Here is a 26,811-nt window from a genome sequence, read left to right on the forward strand (position 1 = left end):
ATTTTGCTCTTGTTGGCACCGCAGCAGTTCTTGGACTTCTCACAGTTTGTGTTCAGTGGGGAAGGGCGAATGGGAAGGGAGCAAACAAGTCCTTGGTGGTGTTTAACAGCATCCCAGGCTTCACGGCTGCCTCTTCCAAGCTGGCAAATCTAAGCACACAGCAGAAGACATAGTGCTTTCAGGAGGAGCCTGCATGGATTTGCCAGCACGGGGTTCAGGCTTGCTTGTGCTTCTGTTCTCTGCTGTGTGAACACATTGCCTCTGACACAGCTGCCACTTCAAGGTGGAAACAATCCTGCAAGCCAGATGTTAATATTGCAAAGGCAGGAAGAGAGAAGGAGAGCATGGCTTATCATCAGGTGATAAGTGATCTCTCTGCAGATGGACTAGCATCAGAGCCTTTTGGAGAGCCCCAAAAAAGGTTCCTTTTCCCTGTACCTGTGCTGCCAGTTCTCCAACCTCTGTGTGTGAATGTGCTTATCTACACAAACAGGGGCTGCAGCTGGAAAATTTCTGGGGCTACTGCTACTGCTGTGCTTTTTGCACAGTACCACAAGTACTGTAGTATAAACACTTCAGTTACTACCTTTAATATCATATTTCACCGAAGAAAGAAAGCAGAGTCTGAATACCATAAATATAGCAATGCCATTAAACTGTTTGTCTGAACTTAAGTTATTTCCATCTTCAGAAGCCATCTGAGAAATCAAAAGATAAGCATGGGAGTAGAGTAGGCAGCAGTTATCTTCCCTTCTCCATTACTCATCACAGCAGAGGGAACCTGAAATTGCAAGACCATCTCTTCTAGGGGATTCTAAAAAGCATTTTAAAACTCTTACAGTCTTTTTTTCCTCCTTTTGGACTTTTAACTGTGCACGGTGAAAAGCCTTCCATCTGGCATCCAAAATGATTCCTCAAAACAGCAATATATTCCTCTTGCATTCACTGATATACCCAGCAGTCCAGCCCTCTGTTTAAAAGGTTTCTTTCATTTCCAAATGCCACAAGCATCATCATGTGCTACAGTGATACCACTCCAAACACAAACTTCACTCTGAACCAGCCTGGCACACAATAGAACAGTCATTGTTTTTTTCCCCCCCCTTTCAAGCTCATCTTTCATCACCACCCCTGACAGACACATCCTGCTTGGCAGACATTAACACTTTGCTAATGAAGTTATCTTTTATTATAGCTGGTGTCTATTCTGTCATTTAACAACAACCCCTTATGATCAGCTAAGGCTGAGCAATTAGTCAGCGCTATTAAGTTCTATTTCAGTAATAGCTACAAATCTATTTACCCAATGTACTGCACAAATGCACAGGTAGGCACTGTCTCTGTCTTGAAGCACACTGTTACACAGGTCATGGAATAAAATGAACAGCTAAATCATTCACAATGAATAGTCACACAAATGACTGACTTTTCATTCACCAGCAAGTGGTTTTCATAGATTTCCCCTAGAAAATCTTTTCCAGTGATGCTACACAACATGGCCAGCTCCACTGGTATTATATGCCAACCTTGAGTATCTCCCAACAGTAATACAAAGAGATCTGCTGAAAACCATCTAGCAGAAGTGAATAGTCACCGTCTTGCAGCAAAGGTAGACACCAAGCTTCTCAGTAATGAAAAGTGCACTGATCTGATTGCACAAGTCAAAGGATTATTCATCATCATGCAAGATGGCTTTGAAACAATAGCATTTGCTAGAGTAAATGGTGGATGTGGCATCCATGTCGCTCTGTGGGGAGGAGAGTTCAGAACATCAAGTGAGATGAGATATCAAGAAGTGAATAAGCTACTCCAGCCGAATGCACATTAACCCTCTGGTATAGCAAAGAAGAAAACATTTGCCCTGAATTTTGTTCATTTTGCCCTGAATTTTGTTCATTTTTTTATTTAAACACAGATTTACCTTTGCTAAAGGAAAAAAGTCATCAAAAACCCTTCACTTCCTAATGATCTAAGAAGAGCCACAACCTAGTAACATTTTTCTTATGGACAAAGCACCACCAAATATTTAGAAGGAACAATTACAGCATGCATTGCAACTTCACAAGCCTTCATATAATTACTTCCACTGAAACAAACACACAAATCTTCCAGTTCCACGCTGCCACACACACAGACTCTCCGAGCACCAGCCTTCAGCAACCTTCCTCTGATGGACACTTTTTTTTTCAGGAAATGACACAGAGACATAGGTAAAAGGTGATTTAGATAGACTGCTGTGTCACAAATTGTCAGGATCTGATTTAAAGACCTTGCCTTTGTCAAGAAAGACAGTTGGGTGTCTGCTTTAAAGAAGTACTGGGAATATTTTCATCAAAGGTTCGAATTGAAAAACAGTGGGAGGTAAATATCTGAGATGTTGCCAAGAAAGACCGCTATATCCGTGCAATTACCATTAACAGGGGACAGCAGTGGTTCAATGAAGTAATTCAATCTGGTGTCCTACATTTTATCAGACAGCAATTTTGAGTTCTGACATAAAAGGCTGAGAAAGAGGATTGGACTCTTTTTCTGTGAAATTCAGCCTTAAATAGTTGCAATCAGGAGATGTGTTCTCTGCTTCAGGTACAATCCTACAATCCCTCCAAGTGACTCAAAAGAAGAATATACTGATATTCACTGTAACACTAATCACTCACGTAGGAACAAGTCACACTTTGAACAAGTTCTGGAACTGAGTGCCTGTAGTATAAAGGGAGTGTGAACTTCCTTACTTTACCAGTATTTTCTTGTAAGTTTTGCAAGAAGATCCATTGTTTAAAAGATTAAACAACAGGATGTAGGCTAAATCAGTAAATGTATCTTTCCAAGCTAAGAGATTGAAGGAGAAGTGGTATTTCCTCATAAAATGGCAAAACAAAAAGTCCACAGGAGCTCACTTCAAATCAATACTACCACATAGCTTCTTCATTCTCATTGATCCATCCATTTTGCATGCTCCTGTTTCCTTAGAGTCATCGTCTTTCTCCAGGGTGAGCCTATCAGCTAGTCAAATGACACAGTACTGGTGATTTCCAAGGTCACCAGGTTTGGACACCAGCTCTGCATTCCATCTCTGCAAGGTAGACACAGCTCCTCTTCCTTGCTATTAGCATGAACTTTCATGCCATCTCTGAACAGCACTAACCCAAACAATCACCACTATGACCCTTTTTTAGCAGACTCACCAGACTTCTATCCTTTTAAGTCCTTTCTACCACAGTGCTTTTTGGCCATAACTCCTTTATTTTAGCACAAGAGTCTGTAATTCTATAAATTCTCAGTACCACAATGCACAAGTTTTTCAAGGCTTTCCATCTATTTTAAATGCACGTAGGACTGCACCTTCTATTGTGCAGAACATAGTCAACTCTTCTCGAAACACGATGCAAAACCAGGGCCATGAATGAAGCACTCTACAAAGGGCCTGCATATCCCTTTTCATGACATGATACAGAATCTCCCCTAGAGACCCAACTCCACCTTTCCTCCAGAACATTAAGTGTACAATAAATACATTCAATGCTATTGAGCATTCTCTTTTAATGATATGAAACTGAGACCCTTGGAAGATGAAGGCTTTGTATGTGACAGCTTAACTGCTTGCAATCAAACTAATTTGCAGTACGATGACCTGAAATGAGTTTAAAAGCACCATAATGCATGTTTAGCAATCAGTGAAGCAATTCTTTATTATTCAGGCTCACATTTGCAATTTGTGTCACATGTTACAGGAAAGAGGAAGAGGAAAAAGAGGGAGAACACACAAAAAATAATTATTTTGCTTTGCAAGAGCTGATGAGTAAAACATGAGCTACGTGCAACATGGGGCATTAGAGGCTAAGGTTAGACTGATACCAAACCTCGAGGCTTTCTGCTACGCTTTCTGCTGTGTTTCAACAACGAACGGCCAAACCTGAAGGCCTGACATTCCGTAATCTGATCTCAGTTCTGCTTAGCTGTGTAGGGAACTGCTGCTGTTTACTGGGTTCCTTGTTTAAGATTTGAACAATCAACCCAATTCAATGAAGAGCTGGAGAGGTTAGCATTTTAAACTCAAAGCATTTTATTCGAAGAACACAAGCATGAATTAGGGCAAGGTTCTGTAGTGCATAAGGAATTATCATTCAAAGGGATGAAGTCCTGTCTTGACCCAATTCCAGAGCAGCTTACTTATTCTGCTTGCCTAAACATTTCTTAAATATTGAGTTAATTAACCACGTTTCTCTTAACCTCTAGAAAAATGCACAGTTTTGTTCTCCAAAACCAGTTGTTTGGCTCCAGCTATTCTCACCATCATTAGTAGGATGCTGGAAATGTACACATGCCTGGTTCTGCTGTAGTTCTTGCTATGATGGCCATGTTGCTAGCAAACTCTTAATGAGTCTCAATTCTCCCTAGGAGCTGCACCACAGTTTATAAATGCTAAAATTAATAGACCTGGGGTAGGTTTTATTACACCTAATGTCTTTAGTTGGCAATGATGATGCTTCCCTTACAGCAGCTGTTACAATCAACTGCATTTTCAATGGCTCCTGGAAAACAAAAGACACCACCTAAAAGATTTCAGATAAAGAAACACCAGGGTTTCGAGGTCTCACTGCTCCAAATCAAATCTCCTCCACTGAGGTCTGCAAATACTAATAGGTAATTACTACCCACAGAGAGAATTCTACTGGGAATCCTGTCCACTTTTCTTGAACCCAAATTTACTATCCGAAGATTCATAACCTCTGTTGTCAGCTTCACTTCTGCAAAGAATGGCCACACAGAGGTTTTAAAGTGGAGCTAAAATGGATTTCAGTATACCCTTCACAATAATAGTTGGCAAAACTAATTACAGGGAGAAAATTGGAGATCGTTCATTACTCCACTAAGCAAATTAGGATTTGTTAACAAAGATTTATAGTGCCAAACACAGGATAACAAGGATTGTCTTTTCAAGTGCATTCACAGGGGACATGACAGTTTATTAAGTGTGGTGCCATCCAAACAGCCACTGCTGGAGTGCTCTCGTAGGCCTCGGGATTTCAGGTACGCACTTTTGCATATGCAAAATGCATATAAACATTTGGCTACTTAAGTCAAGCACTAAAAATAACTGAGCAACTTAACCTACTATTTGCCAACATCCCTGTGCATTACATCCCTTCTTTAACAAGGGATGGTTGAATCAGTAAACCTCTCTCAAATTATACTTTTGACCTAATCTGTTTCTCTCTTGTAGAAACTAATGAGTCTTACTGTACCCCCCTTGAATGGAGTTGTGACCGTTTGAGGCTGTCCCCTTAAGAAAGGCAATATGTTGGACGGATGTTTGTAATCGAAAAAGATGGATCTAAACTGATTTCATTGGTAGATTGGGAGGAAGCACCTTCTGAACTGGGAGTGCAGGAGGGTATCCTGGGCATTCCGGCACTTTTACCTTCAGTCTTTCTTCCGCTCCTCCGCCGAGCAGCAGCTCTCTCTGTGCTGGGCTTTCGGCCAAGGCTTGACCTTGAAAAACTGATAAACTGCAAGGCCTGTATTAACTGCTTTCCAATTAACACATAACTGCTTCTAACTTTTTTCCTCTTTTCTCTCTCTTTCTAACCCGCGCTGGGGAAAGGGGGAGAGAGGGGGGAAGTGGAGGTGGGGAACCCCCTCAGCAGAGGGGGGAACTCATTTCTGTGCTACTTTATTGTATATCTTTGTATATATTGTAAATATTGTAAATTTGTATATATTTCCCTGCGTTTCCCTGCTTTGTAAATATACAGCTCCATTGCTTTGCTAATTCAGCTGTGAGTTTTTTCCCCTTTCCCTTCAATTTTCTTTCCCTTTACTTTACAGGGGGGAGGGAGGAGGCTTTTCGGCCTTACCCTTCCAACCCTTGACAGGAGTCTTCTAGCACACTCCCACCTGAAAAGAGTCAACAACATCACAAATTTGACCACCTCAAAGAACCAAAGCCTAGGCTACTCCGGATGGCTGCCATTGCATACAGACAAGGAAATGAAGGAAAATCTACTGGCTTTAAAGCTGATAATCTCAGCCCAGATAATGTGCTGGTGTAACTACTTCCACATTTCTTCTGTAAGGTAACATCTTGGGTGAAAACCAGTGCTATTGCATAGTGAAATAGCTGGCCTTATCTAGGCCGAATAACGGTCTTCCGTCATGCCCATACTAATTCTGCTGATGCTCCACTTGCTCTCCTTGGGATGAGTTTTTAGAGCTCTGAGTAATGCAATGCAACATTGCACAACACAGCGTCCCAGTGGCATGCTGTAACTACACAAACATCTGCTGAACTGAACCCACTCAGGGCCAAATTGGATAGCACAACTGATTAGCCAGAGCCTTTGGGAATATGCTCACGATTTATGTTTGTCTGAGTCACCAGCCCATGTGCAAATCACATTTTTAGGTTTTCTTCCCCCCCTTTTTTTTTAAGGTGGAGCAAGAGCATTGTTTGGGAAAGAAGCATGAACAGAGTTTCTTTCTGCCTTCCCAATATTTCTGTCAATGGTTTACACCTAAACTCTATTCACCTCTGAAAAATCCACTAGCCACTCTGCTTTGGGAGGAAATAAACTGCCAACTCAAAACAGGTATTAAAATGTTCAGAAACTGCCACCAAATCTTGAGAAGCAGACCAATGAGAGAAATGGAAACAAGTTGCCACAAATAGAGAAACTGTGCAACTGCCAAAGAACCTGAGAAGCTTGGGGGTTGGGTTTGTTGTTTAAAACCAAAATACTCGGTTATTTAGGTTTGGAAGTCTGTCCTGTTTTGTGTTGCAAGCCAATGAACCAACCGTGCCCCTTTAACATGAGTTTAGCTTGTGCAAGACAAGTAGACACAAAAAAATAAAATAATTTCTATGGACAGAGCAAAGAAAAAGCTTTTACTATTATTCAAACTCCAGGATTATTCCAAAACATCTCTCTCAACCTCCTGAAATCACAGACAGCTGGACAATGTTAAGAACTCACATAACTCCAATAAATTGCCTTTTAAAGCTTAGGAAAAAAAAAAAGGGGGGGGTGGGGGGGGTGGATTTTACCTGAAAGTCTAACTACTTTTCAATTACCTATCTGATCTATCTGATTTCTCTTGGTGAGAGGTAATCTGTCTTATCATCTGTCTTTGATGAGAGACAATGACATTTTGCAATGCAAAAAAATGTCAAAGACAACTGGGAGATGTCCAGAAAGTATTTAGGTGTGATTTCTTAGTGGACACCAATTGTAACAGCATAACTAAACTTTTTACTGTTCACATGCACCAATCATATACTGGACTAATCCCCCAGAAAACCTTCAAAATATGCCAATACAGAGGGTTTATAGGAGAATGAGAATGACTTTTACCTCTGCCTCTTCTTTTCAGACTAATTTAATAGTTGTATAGAAAGGAGAAGAAAGTGTCTGCTCTGACAGTGAGTGCAAGAGCTCAGCAGCAATGAAAATGGCTTTTCAGCACAACCTATGGAACAGTAGCACTTGTGAAAGAAGTAGAAGATAAGCTATTTCCAACTGAGAAAAGACTTGTAGAGGTACTTAGAACTCCTCAAGTTTGCATCATTAACACCCATTCAGTGGTTACTCACACAAGCCCTGCTTTGCTGAAGGCACACAAGTAGGAAGTCTGTTTAATCAGCATCAGTCCTGGTTAGGTACCAGTTAACCTGAGTCACTTGATAGAGGTTCCCAGCTCTTTCTACAGGCTTCATGGCAAAAGTGAGCTGTTAAAGCAGGCCTTGTGAATACACTCCCCAAATCATAGATATCTTTCCTTTATCTACTACTTCTCCTGAAGCACTAATGCCAATGAAACAGTGTAAGTCCAGCCTCCAACTTTGTAATTCAGAAATTTACCAGTAATAGCATAAACTCTCTAAGATTTCAGCCTTCACCATGACTCCTGGAAGTTTCCTCACAATTTAGTAGGATGGAGTATAGAAAAGTGATTTTGTATTACTGGAAGGTGTCAGGTTTATAAACATGTCCTCAAACACTCAGTGACCCCAGGAGGCTCTCCACAGAATAGAAGGATCTAAAAGTTATTTTTTCCTGTAGCGCACACATCATCCACAAACACTGCAGACACGTGATCCATCACCCAGCTAAGCAGAGTGCCTGACACAAGCATGGTTCTTAAAGAAGATTCAGATTCCAGGTCTCCATCACTTGGAGGCAAGTACACACAAATATTCTATTAATACCTGTATTTAAACAGCAAATATAAGCTACTTAACCATACCTCAGTGTTCATTCACTCCTGAATAAAACCTGCTTCCATCTGTATTTCTGCGTTCTGTGGAAGATGTCCTCAGACAGTGAAGCTATTGTCAGTCCACTTTAACTTACCTGTTGCTCATGCTTCCTTTGGTGCACTACAGTACATAACATCATCTAGTCCAAAGTACAATATAGTGATCAATAATCTCCACAGGCAAAGGCTTTATTAATATCTATTAAACTAAAACAAGTGGTTTGGTTTTGAGAGCAACAACCCTTGTTTTGATGTTCTGGGTTAACACTCAACACAGAAAAACTAACGGTCTTTTCTAGTTAAAGGCTTTGGAAAAGAAAGAAGTCAATTCAAGTGCATATTCTTTTGCACTTTGATAATACAACAATTATATTTATCAGAAACACATGCTAATTGGATCACTCTGGAGCATTTTTCTCATTGTCTGGTACCACAAAACACATCTGGGATGTATTTGTCCCGTGTAAGCTAATAAGGGTATGGACTTTTAAAAAACAATAAGTATGATAATCCTAAAAACAATTTTCCAAAGTGGAAAAGGCAGGGGAAAAAACCCTCCACATTTCATCCAAGTCTGTGTAAGTGTAAAAATGGCTTTAAAGGCAGGAAAAGTCCTTAGGTTTCTATCTACTCTGTGTTAGAGAAGAAAGAAAAAGGAAGTTAAAGAAATCTTATTACTGTGACTGTCTGTAAGACACAGTGTAGACAAATATACCACATTAACAGAACCTAATATGGGATGTGTCCCCCACTTACAGAGATCCAAATTAGTATCATTTCAAGTTCCAATATATTGGCACTAGAATATGTCAAAGCCTCTTGCTACTAAAACCCTCGCAGGGGAGGACTGGAAACTTTCAAGCTTTTTCCCAGAGCATAGGGGATGTTGACACCTTCCAGATCTTCACTTTACTGGACCAACCCACAGACAGCATGGTACAAAGGAAGAGCAGATGGTTTTTTCTTCTGTTACCTCTGCTTCCTTAAGATGAAGCTGAACATTGTTCTTAAACCATGCATATTCAGCTCTTGCTATAAAGAGAACAAGGCTTATTTATAACACCTTCTATCCCATGTCATGTTTATCCCATTTCAGAGCATGTCTATGTACATTCAAATGATTTGAATTTTAAGTGTCCAGACAAAGAAAAGCAACTCACTCTGAACAACGGGAAGACATTACAGTTTCAGTCTTAATGCCAAATAAAAGTTGAGCAATTTGATATTATATTTTTTCCCTTTGGCCCCTCTTTCTTAAAACACACATGACAAAAAAACAACACCCAAGGGGAATGCTGAAAAAAGGAAAGCAGTTTTACCCTGTTTCACAACTTACCTTACAATGATTAGAGTATTGGTAACATTACACAAAAAACCACCACGGTACTTTTTCAGCTGATAAGGTTATTTCCAGACCTTACCACTGGCAGGAATACAAGCATTCAGCTTGTGCAAAAATCCAACATAAATCCAGCAGGACACAGCATTTCTCCAGGTATTAAGCAATTTTTGTGCTTGCATGTTACACTTCACGTGTGAGGTCACACGTACACAGTTTAATCCTGCAAGTTTCTTAGAGGATCATTGACCTCGATGATAAAAATCACAGAATCATAGAATCAAGATTAACATCATGATCTACTACTGGAAGAAAATGACTCCCTGAGAATCTGACAAGAGAGCAACAAAGTTTTCCCACCATCTGATCAAATCATGTGTAGTCTCATTTTCCCCAGAGTTTGGATGAAGAGATAGAAGCAGGCTTTGATCATTCTATTAACTATAGAGAAGAAGTCTCACTGCAGTTTACCTACCTGTTTATAGACATAGATAATGCTCTGTTTCTCATGCAGATATTAAAAAGGTAGAGAAGATGTGCTTGGAGAACAGAGCTTTGAGTTACAAGTGAAACACGGTAGCAGTAATTTCAAAACAAATCTTGGAGGAAAATCAACAGTGCAGTGGATTGGCTGGAAAACATTTTTTACCCCCAAACTTATCTGTGGAAGTAAAAGGTACCTTGATGAATGGGTGAATAAACAGATAGGAAAGCAGAGACTGTTAAATCAATCAATGGGCATGCAAATAAATAACAACATAAGACTGATCAATTATCAAACCACCTGGGGTTTGATCCTCTTCCCAATGACATAAAATGCACATCTAGTATAAATACAATTACAGCTGTGTTTTCCAAGATCATCTGTTACACATGGGGATTTTAACCAACAGGTAGAAATCACTGTGTCATCTCTGGACTGTGGCACACAGAAGAGGAGACAAGATTGCAGTAATCAGCTCTCTAATGTCTATGAATCAATGAAAACTGGTAGAAGGGGAAATCAAGATCCTACTGTCTCAGATTGGAGAGCTGTTCCTTTAAATTCCTGTAACTGTGTCAACTAAATACTGTGGAAATTTGTACTGTAATTAATAGGACACCTGATTGGTTCAGGAACACACTGACCACCATGTCTGGAATGTTACTTACAATGTACTTGTAGAGGAAGAAATAGGAAAAAGTTAAGATAACCTATTGGGCAGACTGAGATTGGTTATTTATGCCTGCCTCCATATAGTTAGGCACCTTGGTTCAGGAGTAATGCTATGTTTTTCAGAGGCACATGTGTTAAAGTTGAGATGCACTTACAAAGTAGCCTGTTCCCAAGCTGGAAGGAGCTGAGCTCTGCAATAAAACACAAAGACAAAGTGAAAAGTCAGTGACGGTTTTTAACACGATCCAATCCACATAGCTCATTACCAGCCCTTTCCAAGCTTTTCATCACTACATCACAGCACCAATGTGCTGCCCCTTGTCATCTGCTACTGAAACAAACACGGTGTTGCTTAATTTTTCCCTTTACATCTCTCAACGACTCCGAGATGGTAACGTGCTATTTACTGAATTCCAAGCTTCTGCGGTGGACGTAATTGCCAATTTATTTGACAGGCAGCTGGGTAATGAATTAATGATGGCATTTCGCCCTGCACTGAGACTAAACAGACACTCATCAACCAGCCTCCCTGACATGCTGACATTCAATGCCCTGGACTCCAGCTACTCAGCTTTGTGGCCACAAAGGGGCAGGCGGGAGGGGGAAAAGTGAGGGGGGGTGGGGGTGGGAAGAAAAAAAAAGTAGACTGACTTCAAAACAAAAAGCCCAGTGGGTTTGGATGACTTTTTCAGTGTATGACCTGTTTGCCAATTTATTCCCAAAAGGCCCTGGTTAGTATACACATAGTGCTTTTCTAAAATGAGACATTTTGTAAACATAATTAGTAGTCTGAAATGTAAAGAACGCGTGGGCACGGAGAAGCCGCTTCACTCCATGTGCCTTTTCCTGGAGAAGGCAGTCACTATAATTTCCCATTTGGATGTCCACATTGTTTGATAAACCAAGGATTCAAGGATTTAAAAAGAAAAGGGAAAAAAACAAACCCAAACAAAATACCCCCACCAAAAACAACCAACCAAACGTAACCAAACAACAAATATCTACAACGCGAAACAGATTTCAAAGCTCCAATCCATAACAATAATTAAAACTAATACTACTACCGTGGAATATAATCAAAAGGTTTAAATGCTTAAAAAAATAAAAGCATCATGAAATTCAGGTTGAATGGGCCCACAATCATGTCTACATTTATAGGAATTAAGGAGATAAAGGGGTTTGTTTCATTAGTTTTTCATCTAAGCAATGGGGATTACACAGCAGGTTCTCTTAGAGACATGGTGAGAGACCTAAACATCTCAGTCCTAATCCAGGTCACTGGCTGTTACATTAAAGGGTGAACAGCTCCCAGTGCTAGAGCCCTATCACCTGAAACACTTCAAACCAGGCTAGTCAATGCACAAGGAAGCAAAATAGAGGATAATTCTCTAGCGAGCAGTGGGTAGTCCAGATGACCAGTCTTTAACTACTGTTTCTCTTCAATTACTGTTTCAGTTCCTTAGCACAATCTCACCTTCAGTAATGACATAGCTCAGGGATTGCTAGGACCTGTACAGGGCCCCCAGCCAGCCTGGACAAACCATTGGAAAAAGGCAGAACTTACATCCCTGCCGTAAGATACCATTGCAGGGAACCCCAACAGCAAATTCTCTCTATTTCTGATCAGTACAGCACTGACATAAGAGAAAATAAATCCCACAAAGGGTTTGTGGTATCTTTTTCACCCAAGCCAGTGTGGCAGAAATAGAGTGTACCAAGTAATTTAACAACAAAATTCATCACAAATAATCAGCATATTACTGTGTGTGCACCAAAGCACTACCAAAAAGACAGGTTTAGAGAGCTTGCATGTATAGCGGGGAAGACTTCCTTGTTTCAGTTATCGGACGTTAAAAAGGTAGCAAAGGAAACGACTTTAATATTCATAATGGCACCAATATAATAATAATCAAACAACTGTTGGGACATCTCACGTGAACAAATACAACTGCTATAGAAATTTGGGTGGAATGTGGTTCCTGATCCTTAACGCACTCACTCCTATGTGTTGCAGCCACTGAAGGCCTCAAGATCTTCAAACTAGAGATGTGGTTATCAAGCATGCGAGGGGTGCCACATAAATAAATAAATTCTTAAGTCTTTCTGGCACCATTCTTGCTGCTCTGAGGCCTTAAGCTACCCCTGCCACCATTATCCACAGCAAGACCCACCTGGTCCCACTGACAACATGCCTGACAGTGCCTCTGTGGTGCAGAGAAGGGGCAGTGCAGGCTGGGGAACACATGGCCATGAGGCCTCTGGGCTCAGTCTGATGGCTCTGCTTTCCTCAGCCGCCCCATGACCATGCAGCTGGGAATATCTACCACAATTCCAGCCATCACACAACCCAGCTACTGGTTCCAACTACAAAGTCCCCTCCATGGGCCACAATAAACCGGTTTTGGGAACCACTGCAGCCCTGCTAGTGCATTTCAGCACACTCTGGACTAGCATCTAATGCATTTGCTTTCCTAGTAAAACATCACTTATCCACTGCCTTTCATCTTATCCTGCTTTCATTCTACTTGAATTCTTTTAATTTGAACTAGAGATCTACTCACAAAGTACAACATGTGCAATCATTCCTTGTACTTTTGTTCAAGCTACATACAGATGCCAGTTGAGTCCCAATCTTTCACTCACAGTTTTTAAAACTTACTTTACAGGCTGAGAGCTCCAAAGTTTGCAATTCTGCATCTGTGTGCAATTTTTTTTTGTCTGCTTTTTATTCCAAGTTTTGGGAGGATCAAGTATCAAAACAAAACAATAAAAAGGAGAAGAAAAAAAGAACAAGCAAGCAAAAGATTTCCCACTGAATATTTCCATTCCTTCAAAAGCAATGCTGCAATGGCTATGGGAGGACAGTCGAAACATAGCAGTCAAATGACTTTCACTGAAAAGAAACAACTGTGCATTTTCAGGGCCTTGGAGTTTGCTGGATGGAAATAGAGCCCTTCACACATTGCATGCTGCATATGGAGAGTACAGTTTGCAAACTCTTTTTAATTGAAGTAAGACTGTGTTGCACATGCATGAATGACTACGTCAGCTGTGCTGTGAACTGTGTGTTGACAGAGCGTATAGGCTGAAGCAAGGGCTATGCAAGAAGACAGCTTCTCACCTCTTTTTGATAACTCCCAATAGCGAAAGGATCCTACCACCCAGTGCCCAGCCTTGGTACCAACTGGTGAATGTGATACTGTGTATGCAGCATCTTTACAAGCCCATGCTGAGTCGTGATCCTGCACTGGATGGTTCTACATCTCCTATATAAAGTGGGCCTATAATAGAGGTAATGGTTTCACTCTCCCAAACCCTTTGCAACATTTGACATTAGATACACTATTTGATATACACACAACCACCAGCAGAAGCCCATCAGCAAAATGCAAGTCACTTGCTTAAAATTAACAGGAGTTTGGGTTTCTTGTTTTACTTCTGCCTTTTTTTTTGTTCTCCCCTTTTTTCCCCCCCTGCCCTTTTTTGTTTCCACTCTTGCCCTTTTTTTTTTTTCTTTTATTTCCATTTTTTTTCCCCCCTCTTCTTTTCTCAAAAAGAACTTCTGGCCCAGGAGCAAAAATGTAGCAACCCTCATGTAAGCATTAGTTTATTGTGTACCAAAGAAAATTACATCCTTGAGGTCTTGGAAGGCACAGTTATACCCATTTTGCATATATATTGGGCATTACTTGGGGAGCTGGGTGGAGAGAAAGACTGTGTTGTACATATTTGTTCTGGCTATTGTTTATGTAGGTCTGACTGAATGAAGGAACAGTGGGTATCATTTCAATTTCTGATGTCAACATCAAATTACTTATTTAATTTCATGCCTGGCGAAGCATTGTATAGCTACACGCAGAATCATTTCACTTCATTTGTTATGCTGTGTTTTCTTGGCGATTGGCTTGCCTTCCAACTGACAGCTTTAATTACGACATGAATTTGATTGCACTGCCGAGGAATTAACATAATGCAACAAAGCATTTAAGCACCCAACCTTAGACACACAAACACACACATACACACCCTCGCGTACACACACACAAAGCAGCAGCCACTGCAGTCGATCAGCTTCTGGCACACAAATACACACAGAGCTTTGCTGGTGTTGTTCCGCTTTAGATGCGGCCAAGATCGCTGGGGATATTCTGGAGAAGGAAAAGTACTAAGGATTTCAGAACGCAGAACCCAAAGAGTGCTTCTCAATTTGTCTTCCTTCAGGTTTGGTAGACAGGTGGGAGGAACGGGAGACAGAGAATTGAAAATCTCCCCTATTGGAGGCCAAAACTGTGAGCTGTCTGTAGGATCACACTGCAGGGGACACACATCGTTCCTCCCTAGGGCCAACAGCAACAGGCCTGGTGAGAAGGGCATTCCACAACTTAGTCCTCTTTGATACCTCACCATAACCTATACTCAAAAGCAAAGTACACAACATGGTAGGAGCACAGAGCTTCAAAGCACTGGTGAAAGGGAAGCACTCCTGCTTTAAAGAGTGTGTTGGCTTTCATGAGACCTCAAGATGAGAATTCTAAGGTAGGGGGTAAATGGAAAGACTGCTGTCCCACTCCTTGCTCAGGAACTAGAACAATGTTCCGTACAGAAATACACCAATTCTATCTCCTGGCTTGTGACCCCTTGCTCAGCAAAAGCAAGCAGAGGCAAGGCAGTCCACACTTCTCTTGTGTGGCAAGAATGGAAGACCTGTGCTGCTTCCCAGCTGATGACCATGTGAGAGGCTTTTACTATTTATCTCTTCATTGAAAGCCTAAAACCAACACCAGAGTCAGCTGAGAGTGGGGCAGGGCTGAGAGTACCCACGGCAGCCTGTCAGCCCTCTGCAGTCAGTGCAGGCTTGCACTGCCACAGCATCATTACTACTGAAATGACAAGTAAAGTTCGTTTTGCTTACTTCAGATTTTTACCAGGCCTAACAATGACTTTGCAGCTGAGTGTGATCTGCAGTTCCAGGGTAGATCAGGAATTTAGGAACACGCACCACAGAAACCCAGGGTGGTTCTGTTTTTCATTAGCACAGAGGTGGCTGAATCCCTGAATACTGTGTGTTTACCATGCAGGTTAGCTGTAATTCTCACGTTTTCCTCCTGGCTGCTTTGTAAAACATGGCTAATAAAAGTACCCCAGGCACTTCAAAGTGGAAGACTCAATTAAAAATAAGTATATACAGAAAGATAAGGAAAACAAGTTGACCGAGCTCCAAGCTGAGGAAAAGAGAAAGCGCTGCCATCTTGTCTCCAAGCAAAATCTCAACAAAATGAATTCTACTACTGGCAAGATTTTGATGAGATTAAACTGACTACAGCACCCTATATATAAAGGAGGAGCAGCTCTCCAATTTCTCTTTTCGGCCCCTGGAGCTACCTCTGCCTATAAAAGAAAAAAAAAAAAACAAGTTGTCATTCCAAAAGAAAATACTTTATAGGGGAGAAAGGCAGACAGAGATGGGTTTATGCAATTCAGAAGGGGAGATATAGTGGGGGCACTGTCAAACGCTTGCAACAGAGCATTTGAGCAGTCATTATTATCCCTAATCTAGCAGAAGTCAAGTTCTCTGCTAATTATGTTCTCTCACAGAGGAGCGTGTGCATGTGTGTACACGTGTGTGAGATGAGGACAAAGAAAGGAGTTGATGGAAATCAGTCTCACTGCATTGCCTCTGACAAGGACATAGGATATTCCTCTTCCTGCTGTCTGATGCTATTTCAAGCCTCATTATGAGAACAGTCTCCTGTTTAACACGGTCTTTTCATTGAATTATCCTCTTTTCATTTTTGACCACCTCTTTCGCAAATGCTGCAAATTACCTGCTTGGATCTCATTAGCCTGGAAAGGAGTCATCCCTTGTAAACACACTTTGCATCAATCTGCGTTACCCAAGGACTGTAGGTACAGTTACAATATGCAGAGCTGAAAGATATCTGACAGGAGAGGGAATGAAGCCACTGACATGTCAGTTTGCAACTGGATATTCATTATATTATCTCCCTCATTCTGCATCTGTCACTGAGCTATCACTTAAGCTCCACATTAAAGCTCATGAAGATAACATTTCTGTTCCAACAGCTTACTTACAACTAGGGATTTGAAAATTGATCACCCACCTCGAGTATATGCACTTCATTCATTATACATATTTCCATACAGTAGCCATCCTTAATCCTACGGTGCTGTCAGGCTACATTGGTGCAGATCCATTATATTTCATGTCCAAAATTTGCTTTCTGACCTCAGGGATAACCTGCCTAAAATACTTCATATTATCATTCTGCCTTCTGTTGATTGCACAACTCCTTGCATATTTTTTCCTGACAAAATAGTTGTAAAACCAGAAAAGGATCTTCAGAGTAAATATTACTCTTTTCTCTGTATTTTTTTTTCTGGACAGCTATCATTAGATAACTCACTCATTGAAGAGATGCTATTTAAATCCACCTTATTAAGCTCCTGATGCATCTTTGTGCACTAGAAGACAGCTGAAGGTGGGTTCATCCATTAGCTGGAAGTGTCGCCACCACCCTGTAAGCCCTTGCCATGTGAAAACAAGAGGTGTTTGTCTTTGGGGCAGAGACATGCAGGACATCATTTTCTGCATGAAATGAAAGTCTTGGAGAGGCCACCACACACTCAGGTAAGACAAGAGTTACCTTGTGCATGTTTATCAAATCTCAGCTGAACTGGCAACACCAGACCACAGAGAGACAAAGCATAAAGGAACTTTCTCATCAAGTAAAACACATATTATGTATAACATTTTAAAATAGTAATTTTCATGTTTTAGGTTTGTTTTGAGCAACCTCTGAACCCCCAATGCCCTCAGGTGCACTAGAGAAGCTCTCCCCTTCCTTCTAATTCAACATAGTACCAAGACAAAGTCTTTTAAAAACATCAGAGGAAAACTGTTTGAATGGCGGAAGGGGAATCAGGGCTCTGCTGTTACGCCAGCTCTGACACTGCAATGCTGTGAGCTGCTGGGAAGCTCCAACAAGCCTCAGAGCTCTCCACTCTGCCCTGCAAGGATGTGACAAGGCCAAATTAAAACCACGTTTATAAGGAACTGTGAATTGTTTTGCTGAAAGGTGCTGGGTAATTGTCAGGTTCACTGCAGTGACTTCTCAGCTTCCATAGGGTCGGAGAGAGATAGGATGGCAATGGTGACAGGCTGACAGTCAGCTGCCATCCACTGCTATCTGTACAGAGCATTTCTTCACTACCTCCTCTGGTTTCACTCTCCTCTTCCAAAGATACCTTACAGCCCTGACACTGACCTCACCTGACAGCTATGAAGGGAAGACTCTGAAGTGTCTAGCTGAATGTACCCGTAAAGGTTGGCTCTGGGAAAGGAATGAGCCACTAAAATAACATGACAGAGAGATGATGAAAGAGTGCTATAGATTTCACCTCCTCACAGAAAAAAAAAAAAAAAAAGGTAAAAAAAATAAGAGAACCAAAGCCACCCCAAGGTGGTTGTTCCAGCGATATGCACAAGTGCTAAAAATTGCTAAACAAAAATCGTTAGCCGTGTGCCTTCAGGCTTAGATTTGCACAAGGAAACGGATCCTTTACAAAGGTATTTCTTTTCATGTCTGCTCAATTTGGTTTTATTGGATTGGCCTATAGAGGACACCATCTGGTATCTGTCATCCAAATCTACATGGACAAGCTATCGATAAATCCCCCTTTCCAAAATGTGGGTTATTTAAAAGTAGGGCCAGATTGCTGGCTGATACAAATTGGTCTGACTGATGTAGCTATCCATGCTTTTACCAGCAAAGGATCTGACCTACAAAATCCCCAATTTACATACTCTTTTGGGACAGGGCTGTCTTTATATTCTCATGTAGCACACAGGACCCAGAGCCATGAATAAAACACTCAAGGATTGCGATGGTACACATAATAAATAATAATCCAATTGCAGGAACAGAAAGATTTCTGCAGTCATTCCCATGTCAGAATAACTCATGTGTGTCATTCAGCAAACGGTCAGCGTTCTCCAACAGAGAAAAACAGGCTCCACAGAGCTGCCATCTTCGTATCTTCCACAGCAGTTTAGGTAGAGCAATAAAGGCAGAGCTTATGCTATTGTTGGCCATGTTATATCTATTCATTACATATAAATTAGCTGAGTCTCTCTAGAGACTCGAATACTTAGCATAAAGACAGTATTTAGCCCAAAGAAATACATTTTCTTCCTTCCCCACGTGGAGTTCAAGAGAGGCCATCTCACTTCTCAACTATGCAGAACATTTTAATTTCATTGAATGGCCTTCAACTCTTTCAAAACTAAAGAATGTTTTCACACACAGATACTGAACCGAGCATTAAGAAGTTGACTGAATTGGGGCAGGACATCTAAGTAACCTCTTCTTCTCCCAACCCCCCCCAAAGGGAAGAGGATTTTAGTAAGACACTATCCCAAGAAACTAAACCCTGTTATGACTTAAACCCCTCAGAAAACTGCAGCAGGGGTTAATCAGAGCAGTACTGGGCTGCAGGAGTTGTACTTACGTCACTGAGTCTTTCCCGAGAGCTGCTTCGATGGAAGCCTTTCGATTCCCCACTGGCGCTTTCACTGTCACTGTCTCGGCAACTGTTTTGACCTGGCTTGAGCTGTAGGAAAGAGAAAAAACAGAGCAAAAGTTTAAGCCTGGCTCCCTGAATCCCCTTGTCCACTGCTCCTCTTTAACCCTACCCTACAGCCAAACAAAGCAATATTTATGTGGTGCTTGCGGCACTGCCACTGGCATGGCACAGCCTCGGTGACGAGGCAGCATCTTCAGGAGACCATGAATGCAGAGAGCAAAGCAAAGCAAGCTGCTGTGCATTACAGCTCATGTGCAGGCTCAGAGCCTGCAGGAAACCACAGTTATGAAGACCTTAATTTTGAGAACCTTTAAACTGCTCAAGTTATTTATGCCATAGATGCAGTTATTAAAGTTAAGATCATGTTGAAGCATGTGCAGAGCCAATCCCTCCCTCATTACACCATGAGTATTGAGGATCTAAGATCAATAGAAATCTCCCCAGGGGAAGGAGGCCTTTTGCTGGACTAGGCCCTAACAACATTGCCTGGCACTATAAAAAATTTTTTGACTAACCTCAATGTTCATAAAACAGCATGATCTGCTTAATAGGTATCAGATTGTTTTTTTGCCATTTCAAACCAACTTTAATGAACTTTACTGGCATTGTCATAAATAAAAAATAGCAAAAAAAAATTACAAACTGCATTTTCAATACAGTTGAGAACACATCTGCTTTCTCTTAGGCTGTGGATTGTGCAGGTCAACATGTTACAAAAGCAGCGTACTGAAGGTCTTTTCCAACCTAAATGATTCTAGGATGCATCATAGATGTACAATAGACACAAGAGGGATGTGGAGGGATGCACAAGAGGGATGCAAGAGGAATGTGGAGGTGCTGGAGCGTGTCCAGAGAAGGGCCACAAGGATGAGCAGAGGGCTGGAGCACCTCTCCTGTGAGGACAGACTGAAGGAGTTGGGGCTGTTCAGTCTGCAGAAGAGAAGGCTCCAAGGTGACCTTCCAGTATCTGAAGGGGGCCTACAGGAAGGCTGGGGAAGAACTTCTCAGGATCTCAGGTAGTGACAGGACTAGGGGGAATGGAATGAAGCTGGAGGTGGGGAGATTCAGGCTGGATGTGAGGAGGAGGTTCTTCACCATGAGAGTGGTGAAACCCTGGAATGGGTTGTCCAGGAAGGTGGTCGAGGCCCCATCCCTGGGGGTGTTTAAGAGCAGGCTGGATGAGGCTCTGTCCAGCCTGATCTAGTGTGGGGTGTCCCTGCCCATGGCAGGGGGGTTGGAACTAGATGATCCATGTGGTCCCTTCCAACCCTGAATGAAACTATGAAAACTATGAAACTATGAAGTCCATAAGCACACATAGATATATACAGCATGAAGAAAGCATGAACTACATCCACTGCAATGCTGAGAAGTTATAGGTTTGGTTTTGCCTATCTGTTCCTCTGTTTGGCTAGGATGCATGAAAATGTGGGTTCAGCCTTGCTGCTGCTTTGTTTCAAGTACCTTCCTGTGAAGACTGGTTACTTCTGAGGTTAGTGCTGGCAAAGAGTCAGTTTCTGAAACTTAGATTTAAGATCACATAGATAAATCTGGCAGCAGAGGTACATGCAGAGAAGATACTTGTTAAGGTACCTAATGAAGTATTTTATGAGACACCTACTACACTTAGCAATGCTCATCTAACAAATCAAAGACAACTCCTCCTTATTCTAATTATTAATATTCATTTAATCTCCATTGGTCTGTACAAGGATAAAACCACTCATCTCCGTTTCACAACTGGACACCAGAAGTTTCTTCTCTATGAATTCTCTCCACCCACTTCCCCTCCCTTCCCCTTTCTTCTATACCTTGTCATTTTACACCAGTTCTCCCCAAAACATGCTGCACAAGCACACACAAAAACTCACAAACGCTCTCTTTTATATGTGCACATAAACAGGACCCTTCTGCTCTATTTCCCAGCTGTACACGCTGCTCATCCATCTACACTGCTTTTCTTTCCCAGGTTCATTAAAGCAGTGTGAAAAGCATCTTCACCCCAATGGTTATCATCAGTTTCTCCTTATCGCTGCAAGAGCAAAACCTATCTCTAGGTTTGGTCTGTATGTGCTGCTTCACCTTCATCCCTGATTCCCCTCATTAGTAAAAGGTAGCTTTGGGTGCTCTCCATTAGCCAAAAGGAAGGAGAAAATACATAAAACTACAGGCCCAGACATACAATTGAGTTCCAATGCATGAGCACAATCACAAAATATGGCACAAGTGTACTCTCAGCTCCAAGAAAATGTAACATAAGAACTGGAGCTATTTGTCAAACACTTACAATTTAATAAATAAGAGAAATACTCCACAGCTCAGCCAGAAAACCTCAAGTAAAAAGATTTTTTTGTGTTTCCAATGGAATGGTTTATCAGTCAGATCTAATAGATCTAGGTAGCATTTTTTGGAGGCAGAGCGGAGGATAACAAATTCAAGAACTCTTATACTTCATATATAACTCACAGATCTTATCTAGGACCACTGTGGACTGTAATTTTATGGTCCCAGGTTTAAAATTTAACTACCCAAAGGAAAATGGATCAAGTTTCCCTGACTCAGTCTTTTGTCAACATCCGCTTGACGATGGAAAAAACTCATAGAGCAACTGGGGCCTGAAGAGCTTTTTTCCAGTCTCAGATTTTATTTTAGACCCTCAATTTGTTTTGTATACAATTCTCACACATTTGTTACTTTCTAACTAATCACACTGCCTCCTTTTAAACTTCTACTACATGGCAAATCCCAGCAATTTCCAGAGAAGAAGAAAAACTCAGCAGGTGTCATTTTTTTAGACACAATTTACAAGGAACAAGAGAATATGACCAAGCTATCTGAGCCTGAAAACTCTGTAGGAACAAAGTGAACTGTATATACTAGAGAGTGCACTCAGAACTAAGTCCAAGTTGAGATTTATAAGCTTTCCATATTTTCCTTTATTTTTTTCCAAGCTGTTGCTCCATGTGCCAAACTCTTGAGGGTTTACATTTTATTCCAAAATCCATCAATCTGTGTTAAATTAGAAAAAAAGCATGGAAATGTGCCCATTGTCTTCTTTTGAGAACCTAAAGTTACACACAAACACACATGGAACACTTAATGTGGATAGGCAATGGTTCATTTCCATCTACTCGCACAGACTCAACCGCTTAAAATGAAAACAACACTGAAATAATGTAGTGTTGCTCAACAAGGTCTGCAAATAAAAGACCGAATCTATAATTACACTGCATGCTTTTGGTGCATTACTCTGGGGCACAGGGGAACCCTAGAAACAGTTTCCCCTTGAAAACACAATTGTCCTCCTTGGAGAACGCTTCAAGTGCCACACTGACAACTCTTGTTCTTGTACCGCTCCTGTCAGGATTCCCCATGCAAAGAGCAAAGCCATCATGAATCTCCCATGATGTCTACTGAAGCGTCTCTGAGGAGTCTCCTGCATTAACCCAGACACTACTTTTCTTTTTTGCACTGAGCAGGGAAAGAAGAAGGGTTTGTAAAAAGTGCATTTGACTCTACACTTTCTATGTACAACGGGGCTGAATTTATCCACGTAGGGATTCATCCCCAGGGTCTCACAAAGAAGACATTTTCTAGCCTGAAAGCACAAATTCCTAACACCAGTAAGTGGCTGACTCAAAGAACTTGCACAGTCTGAAGTATTCCCCAATGGGAGTGATGTGGTACAGGCCAAGAAAATGGTCATCAGCAACCCAAGTCCACATTGCCAGGCTGAATGGCATGGGGCCTGGGGCCACCCAGGTCTCTGATGTTTTTCTAGGAGATTTTGGTCATTTTGAGCATCACCACATCATATTTCTGTAAATCATTTTATTGCATTACAGAGCCTGTTATTTTTAATAGCTTTAAATCTATTGGAGGATGCTGGAAAAGACAAAACAGAACTGGTTAACTAGATAATAAAGGAAGAAAGGAAAAAAAAACCCTCAGATCTGGAAGCTCAAGTGCTGGGCTGGGACTGAGTTGGGGCTGGAGAAGGTGTTTTCATTTTTATTTCTCACTACCTAAATCTATTTCAGCTGGCAGGAAATTAAAGCAGTTTTCCCCAAGTCAAGGCTGTGTTGCTAGTGATGGTAATTGGGGATCTCAAGCTTTTTCTTCTCTTTTTCTCCCATTGACCTATTGAGGTGGGGGAGTGCAAGAGAGTGGCTGGGTAGGACTTTGGTCCTTGGCCAAGGTAAATTCAGCACACTATGGTTGGTGAGTAGCACTTACTGCTCATAAACTCAGTCAAAAAACAACCCACCAAACATCACTCTGTGCTGCCCTGTGGAGTAATGCAAAATAGATGCTGGAGACTGACATGAGGGGGACACAAAGAGGAGGTTACTGAGGTAGCATGGGGAGGGAAAGAGAAACATGAAATAGGCAACAGTAAGAGTGACCATCTGATGAAGAAAAAAGAAAAGAGAAAGACTAGCTCAGGCCTAAAGGTCACAAAGAAACTACCTGGGAACTGCCAAGATTGTGATTAAACCAAAAGAGATGTGCAGAATCATCAGCAAGAAACTCCTGCAACAGGAAGTACCAACAATAACAGTTCTTTCAGGGCATGGAGACATTTTTCAGGTGATTTGCAATCTAATGGAATTGTTCTTGCATTAGGGAAATACTCAGCCCAGTGACAGTGCAAACCGAATCTTCAGCTGCTTCCAGGGAAGGCAGCTCTCTGCTACGCTTCCCTCCACCATTCGAAGTTAAAGGGTAAAGCAGACCTCAATATTCAGGCTTAGGAGGAGGAGAGCTCTACAGGAATAGCACTCTTGTTCTTACATGAGTCAGACACTTCTGTGAAATGAAAGGATGGGGGCCATAAGCCATCAAACACTCCTAAGGATAACCCATAACAACATGGCTGTCACCTTTTGTCTCAGAAAGGAAAAGAATGAAGGACAAAGATAGTCGATCATGTTAAGAGGCATAAGAGAGGATGAAAGGACAGCTGAGCCCCAGACTACAGAAAGCATCATCCTCTCAGGACCTCAGTTGTCTTTGCTTGGATCCTTAAACCACTTTAGATAATTCCACAGCAGTAGGGCCTGGTTAGCACGTAACAAAAAGCAAAATAAATAAACGTACTGAGACTTCAGAAAAAGCCTTTTCCACAGAGCTTATATATCATGTCAGAAACATACTAATGTGGCTCTTCTAAGCTTCCCCCCCCCCCTTTCTTTTTTCCATAATATATTTTAATTTAAAACCCCATACCATTTGGCAGCACTACATCTACAGTATAGTTTCGAGGCGCCTGAGCTTCCACACCATATGGAATTAAAGGATTATTTTGCTACATTTTACTTTAAAGTTATGAATACCAACACTTCTCCCTATTATTGAGCAGTGAGCAAGCTAAGCCTTTACCAGAGTCCTAGAGGAAGAGGGAAGGCATAACCCTGCTGCAGGGAGAGGAATTTTAGGCTTTCAGTTCTGCCTGCTATCCTGTACTTAATAGAGCTTTTGCAAGGGTAAGAGTCTCAAATACTTCTGATCCAGCTCCTGCCTGGTTGAATATACTCTCTGGCTCAGATCAGCTGGTATACAGACTGTGTGCACATCATTAGCAATGCTTCCTGAATCCAGGAAGCCTGAACAGGAACAGCCTAGTCCCAAACCCACAACAGGAGTCTGTCCTGACCAAGATGACAGTCCTAGACTGTACAAAGCCATTTCTACCTGCTCCTCCATCTACACAGAGCTTGCCAGTGTTTAGTCTCTGGGCTTTTCCTACCAGCCCAGACTCCAGACAGGCTCTGAAAATGTGAATTTTTGTTGCTACTTGCAGTCACACACTTTTCCCAAATGCTGCACACCTGGATCTAGGTAGCTGGTGACAAGTGCAGGCTGCTCTGGGCAGCCAAAGGCCAGGAAGCAATGGCCAGCAGCCTATGCGAGAAAAGAAAGCCTGGCTGAACCCAGTGAGATGCTCGTTAAGAGGCTGGATTTTCTCAGCATGATGTACCATGAACCCATCACTGCCTCCTCAGGGTTCAGAAAGCAGCAGGAGTTTGGATTGCAGAACACAAGCAGGAGGGAGGGTCCTGGGCAGGTGGGTCAGACCGCATCCACTGCCACCCTGCATGGTCACATGCCTGTGTGGAGTTGACCCAACCAAGGCCCTGACTAGTTTTACACAGTTACAGGATCTTTTAACATGAATGCCACCACAGGTTCAGAGAAGACCGATTTTGATGTGCTCTTAGGGCCAGAAAGCTGAGTACAGTTCCCACTAGCCCCACCCAGTCACCAGGGTAGAAAAATCATCAGCAGATGAAAAAGTGCATTGTAATATCATTTTGCACTTAAATGAAACATATTTTTCCTTTGAAATCTGTTGACTTTGATATCAAAATATGACAACTCACGTTGAAGTGTAATTGATGCTGAACGAGAGAACAATTCTGTGCAGAAATCAGATGTATAACATTGGTGAGGAGTTAAGCATTGCTAACTTAAAAGGTGCTACTTTATACATTTTATCTAGAATAACTAAAGAAACAGCTTTATTTTTCTGGCTAGCTCAACTTTCACACACGAACAGCACTGTCTGTGCTACTAAGACCCACAAGGCACAGCCACATGTGCTTTGTAAGTAACTGCACCAACACAACCAAAGGAGCCAGACCCTGCCCAAAACCACACACGCTGAAGTCTCCTCCATCAGTCAGAAAACAGCCACAGCAGATTTCACATAGGACTGAATATTTGATTGCAAAGAAAACAGTTTTTTTTTAATCAATGACTGAGAACAAATCTGGCTGTATGAAAATAAACAAAAGGAAAACTGCATAGCAGGAAGGAAGAAAAACCCACAACCACCAACCACTGTGCAATTCAAGGCTTGATAGGTGTGATTTAAATCATGATTAACAGCTGTCATTTAGATACTTCCATTTAAACCTTTCTAATGACAGAAGTTAGACAGCTACTTATACAGCACTGACATCACCTAAGGCTTTCATGACGGTTCAACACAGCAAGACCTCTACACTGCACCGCTAACAAAGCCATGTTCACCTCCACCACATCTGCCTGACTACCTAAACAGCGCAGCAGCACAAGGAAAGCAAAGCAGAGGTAAGATAATGAGGAAGAATATTTACTGTAGACAAGTTTAGGCAATAAATATGAAAAAGAATTCACACCGCATGTGGACTCTGAACAGCATTAATACAAAGACATTTTTCACACCAGGGAAGAAAAATCTTGTTACCTAAGAGATACAATAAAACATGAGGAGAGGCGCTCTCAGTAGGTTTTGATATATAATCTTACAACCACCAATGCACAGGCTCCAAGAAACTTGTCTGCTGTGCAGGATCAGGGCCTACATGCCACCATCCTGGGATCTGACAGCCCTACAGAACAAACAGCTGTACTTTGCGCTCCTGGATAGTAACAATGTAGTGAACCAACCAAGACCGTAACTTATCTTTTG

The 26,811-nt window shown here is 41.6% G+C and overlaps 1 protein-coding gene across 6 annotated transcripts in view; it reads right to left on the reverse strand.

The window, feature by feature from the left end:
• Positions 1-26,811, reverse strand: part of AUTS2 (activator of transcription and developmental regulator AUTS2) — an 829,433-nt gene that overhangs the window by 424,891 nt on the left and 377,731 nt on the right. For all 6 annotated transcript variants that reach the window (XM_068154432.1, XM_068154435.1, XM_068154433.1 and 3 more), the window contains 2 exons: positions 19,281-19,382; positions 10,907-10,942 (listed from right to left, as the gene is read on the reverse strand). In XM_068154432.1, coding sequence (XP_068010533.1) covers positions 10,907-10,942; positions 19,281-19,382 — 138 coding nt within the window. The remainder of the gene's footprint in view (positions 1-10,906; positions 10,943-19,280; positions 19,383-26,811) is intronic.

Source organism: Melanerpes formicivorus, unplaced genomic scaffold (genome assembly GCF_026170545.1).
Source record: "Melanerpes formicivorus ecotype bairdi unplaced genomic scaffold, bMelFor1.0.p_v2 SCAF_29, whole genome shotgun sequence".
Taxonomy (NCBI): Eukaryota; Metazoa; Chordata; class Aves; order Piciformes; family Picidae; genus Melanerpes; species Melanerpes formicivorus.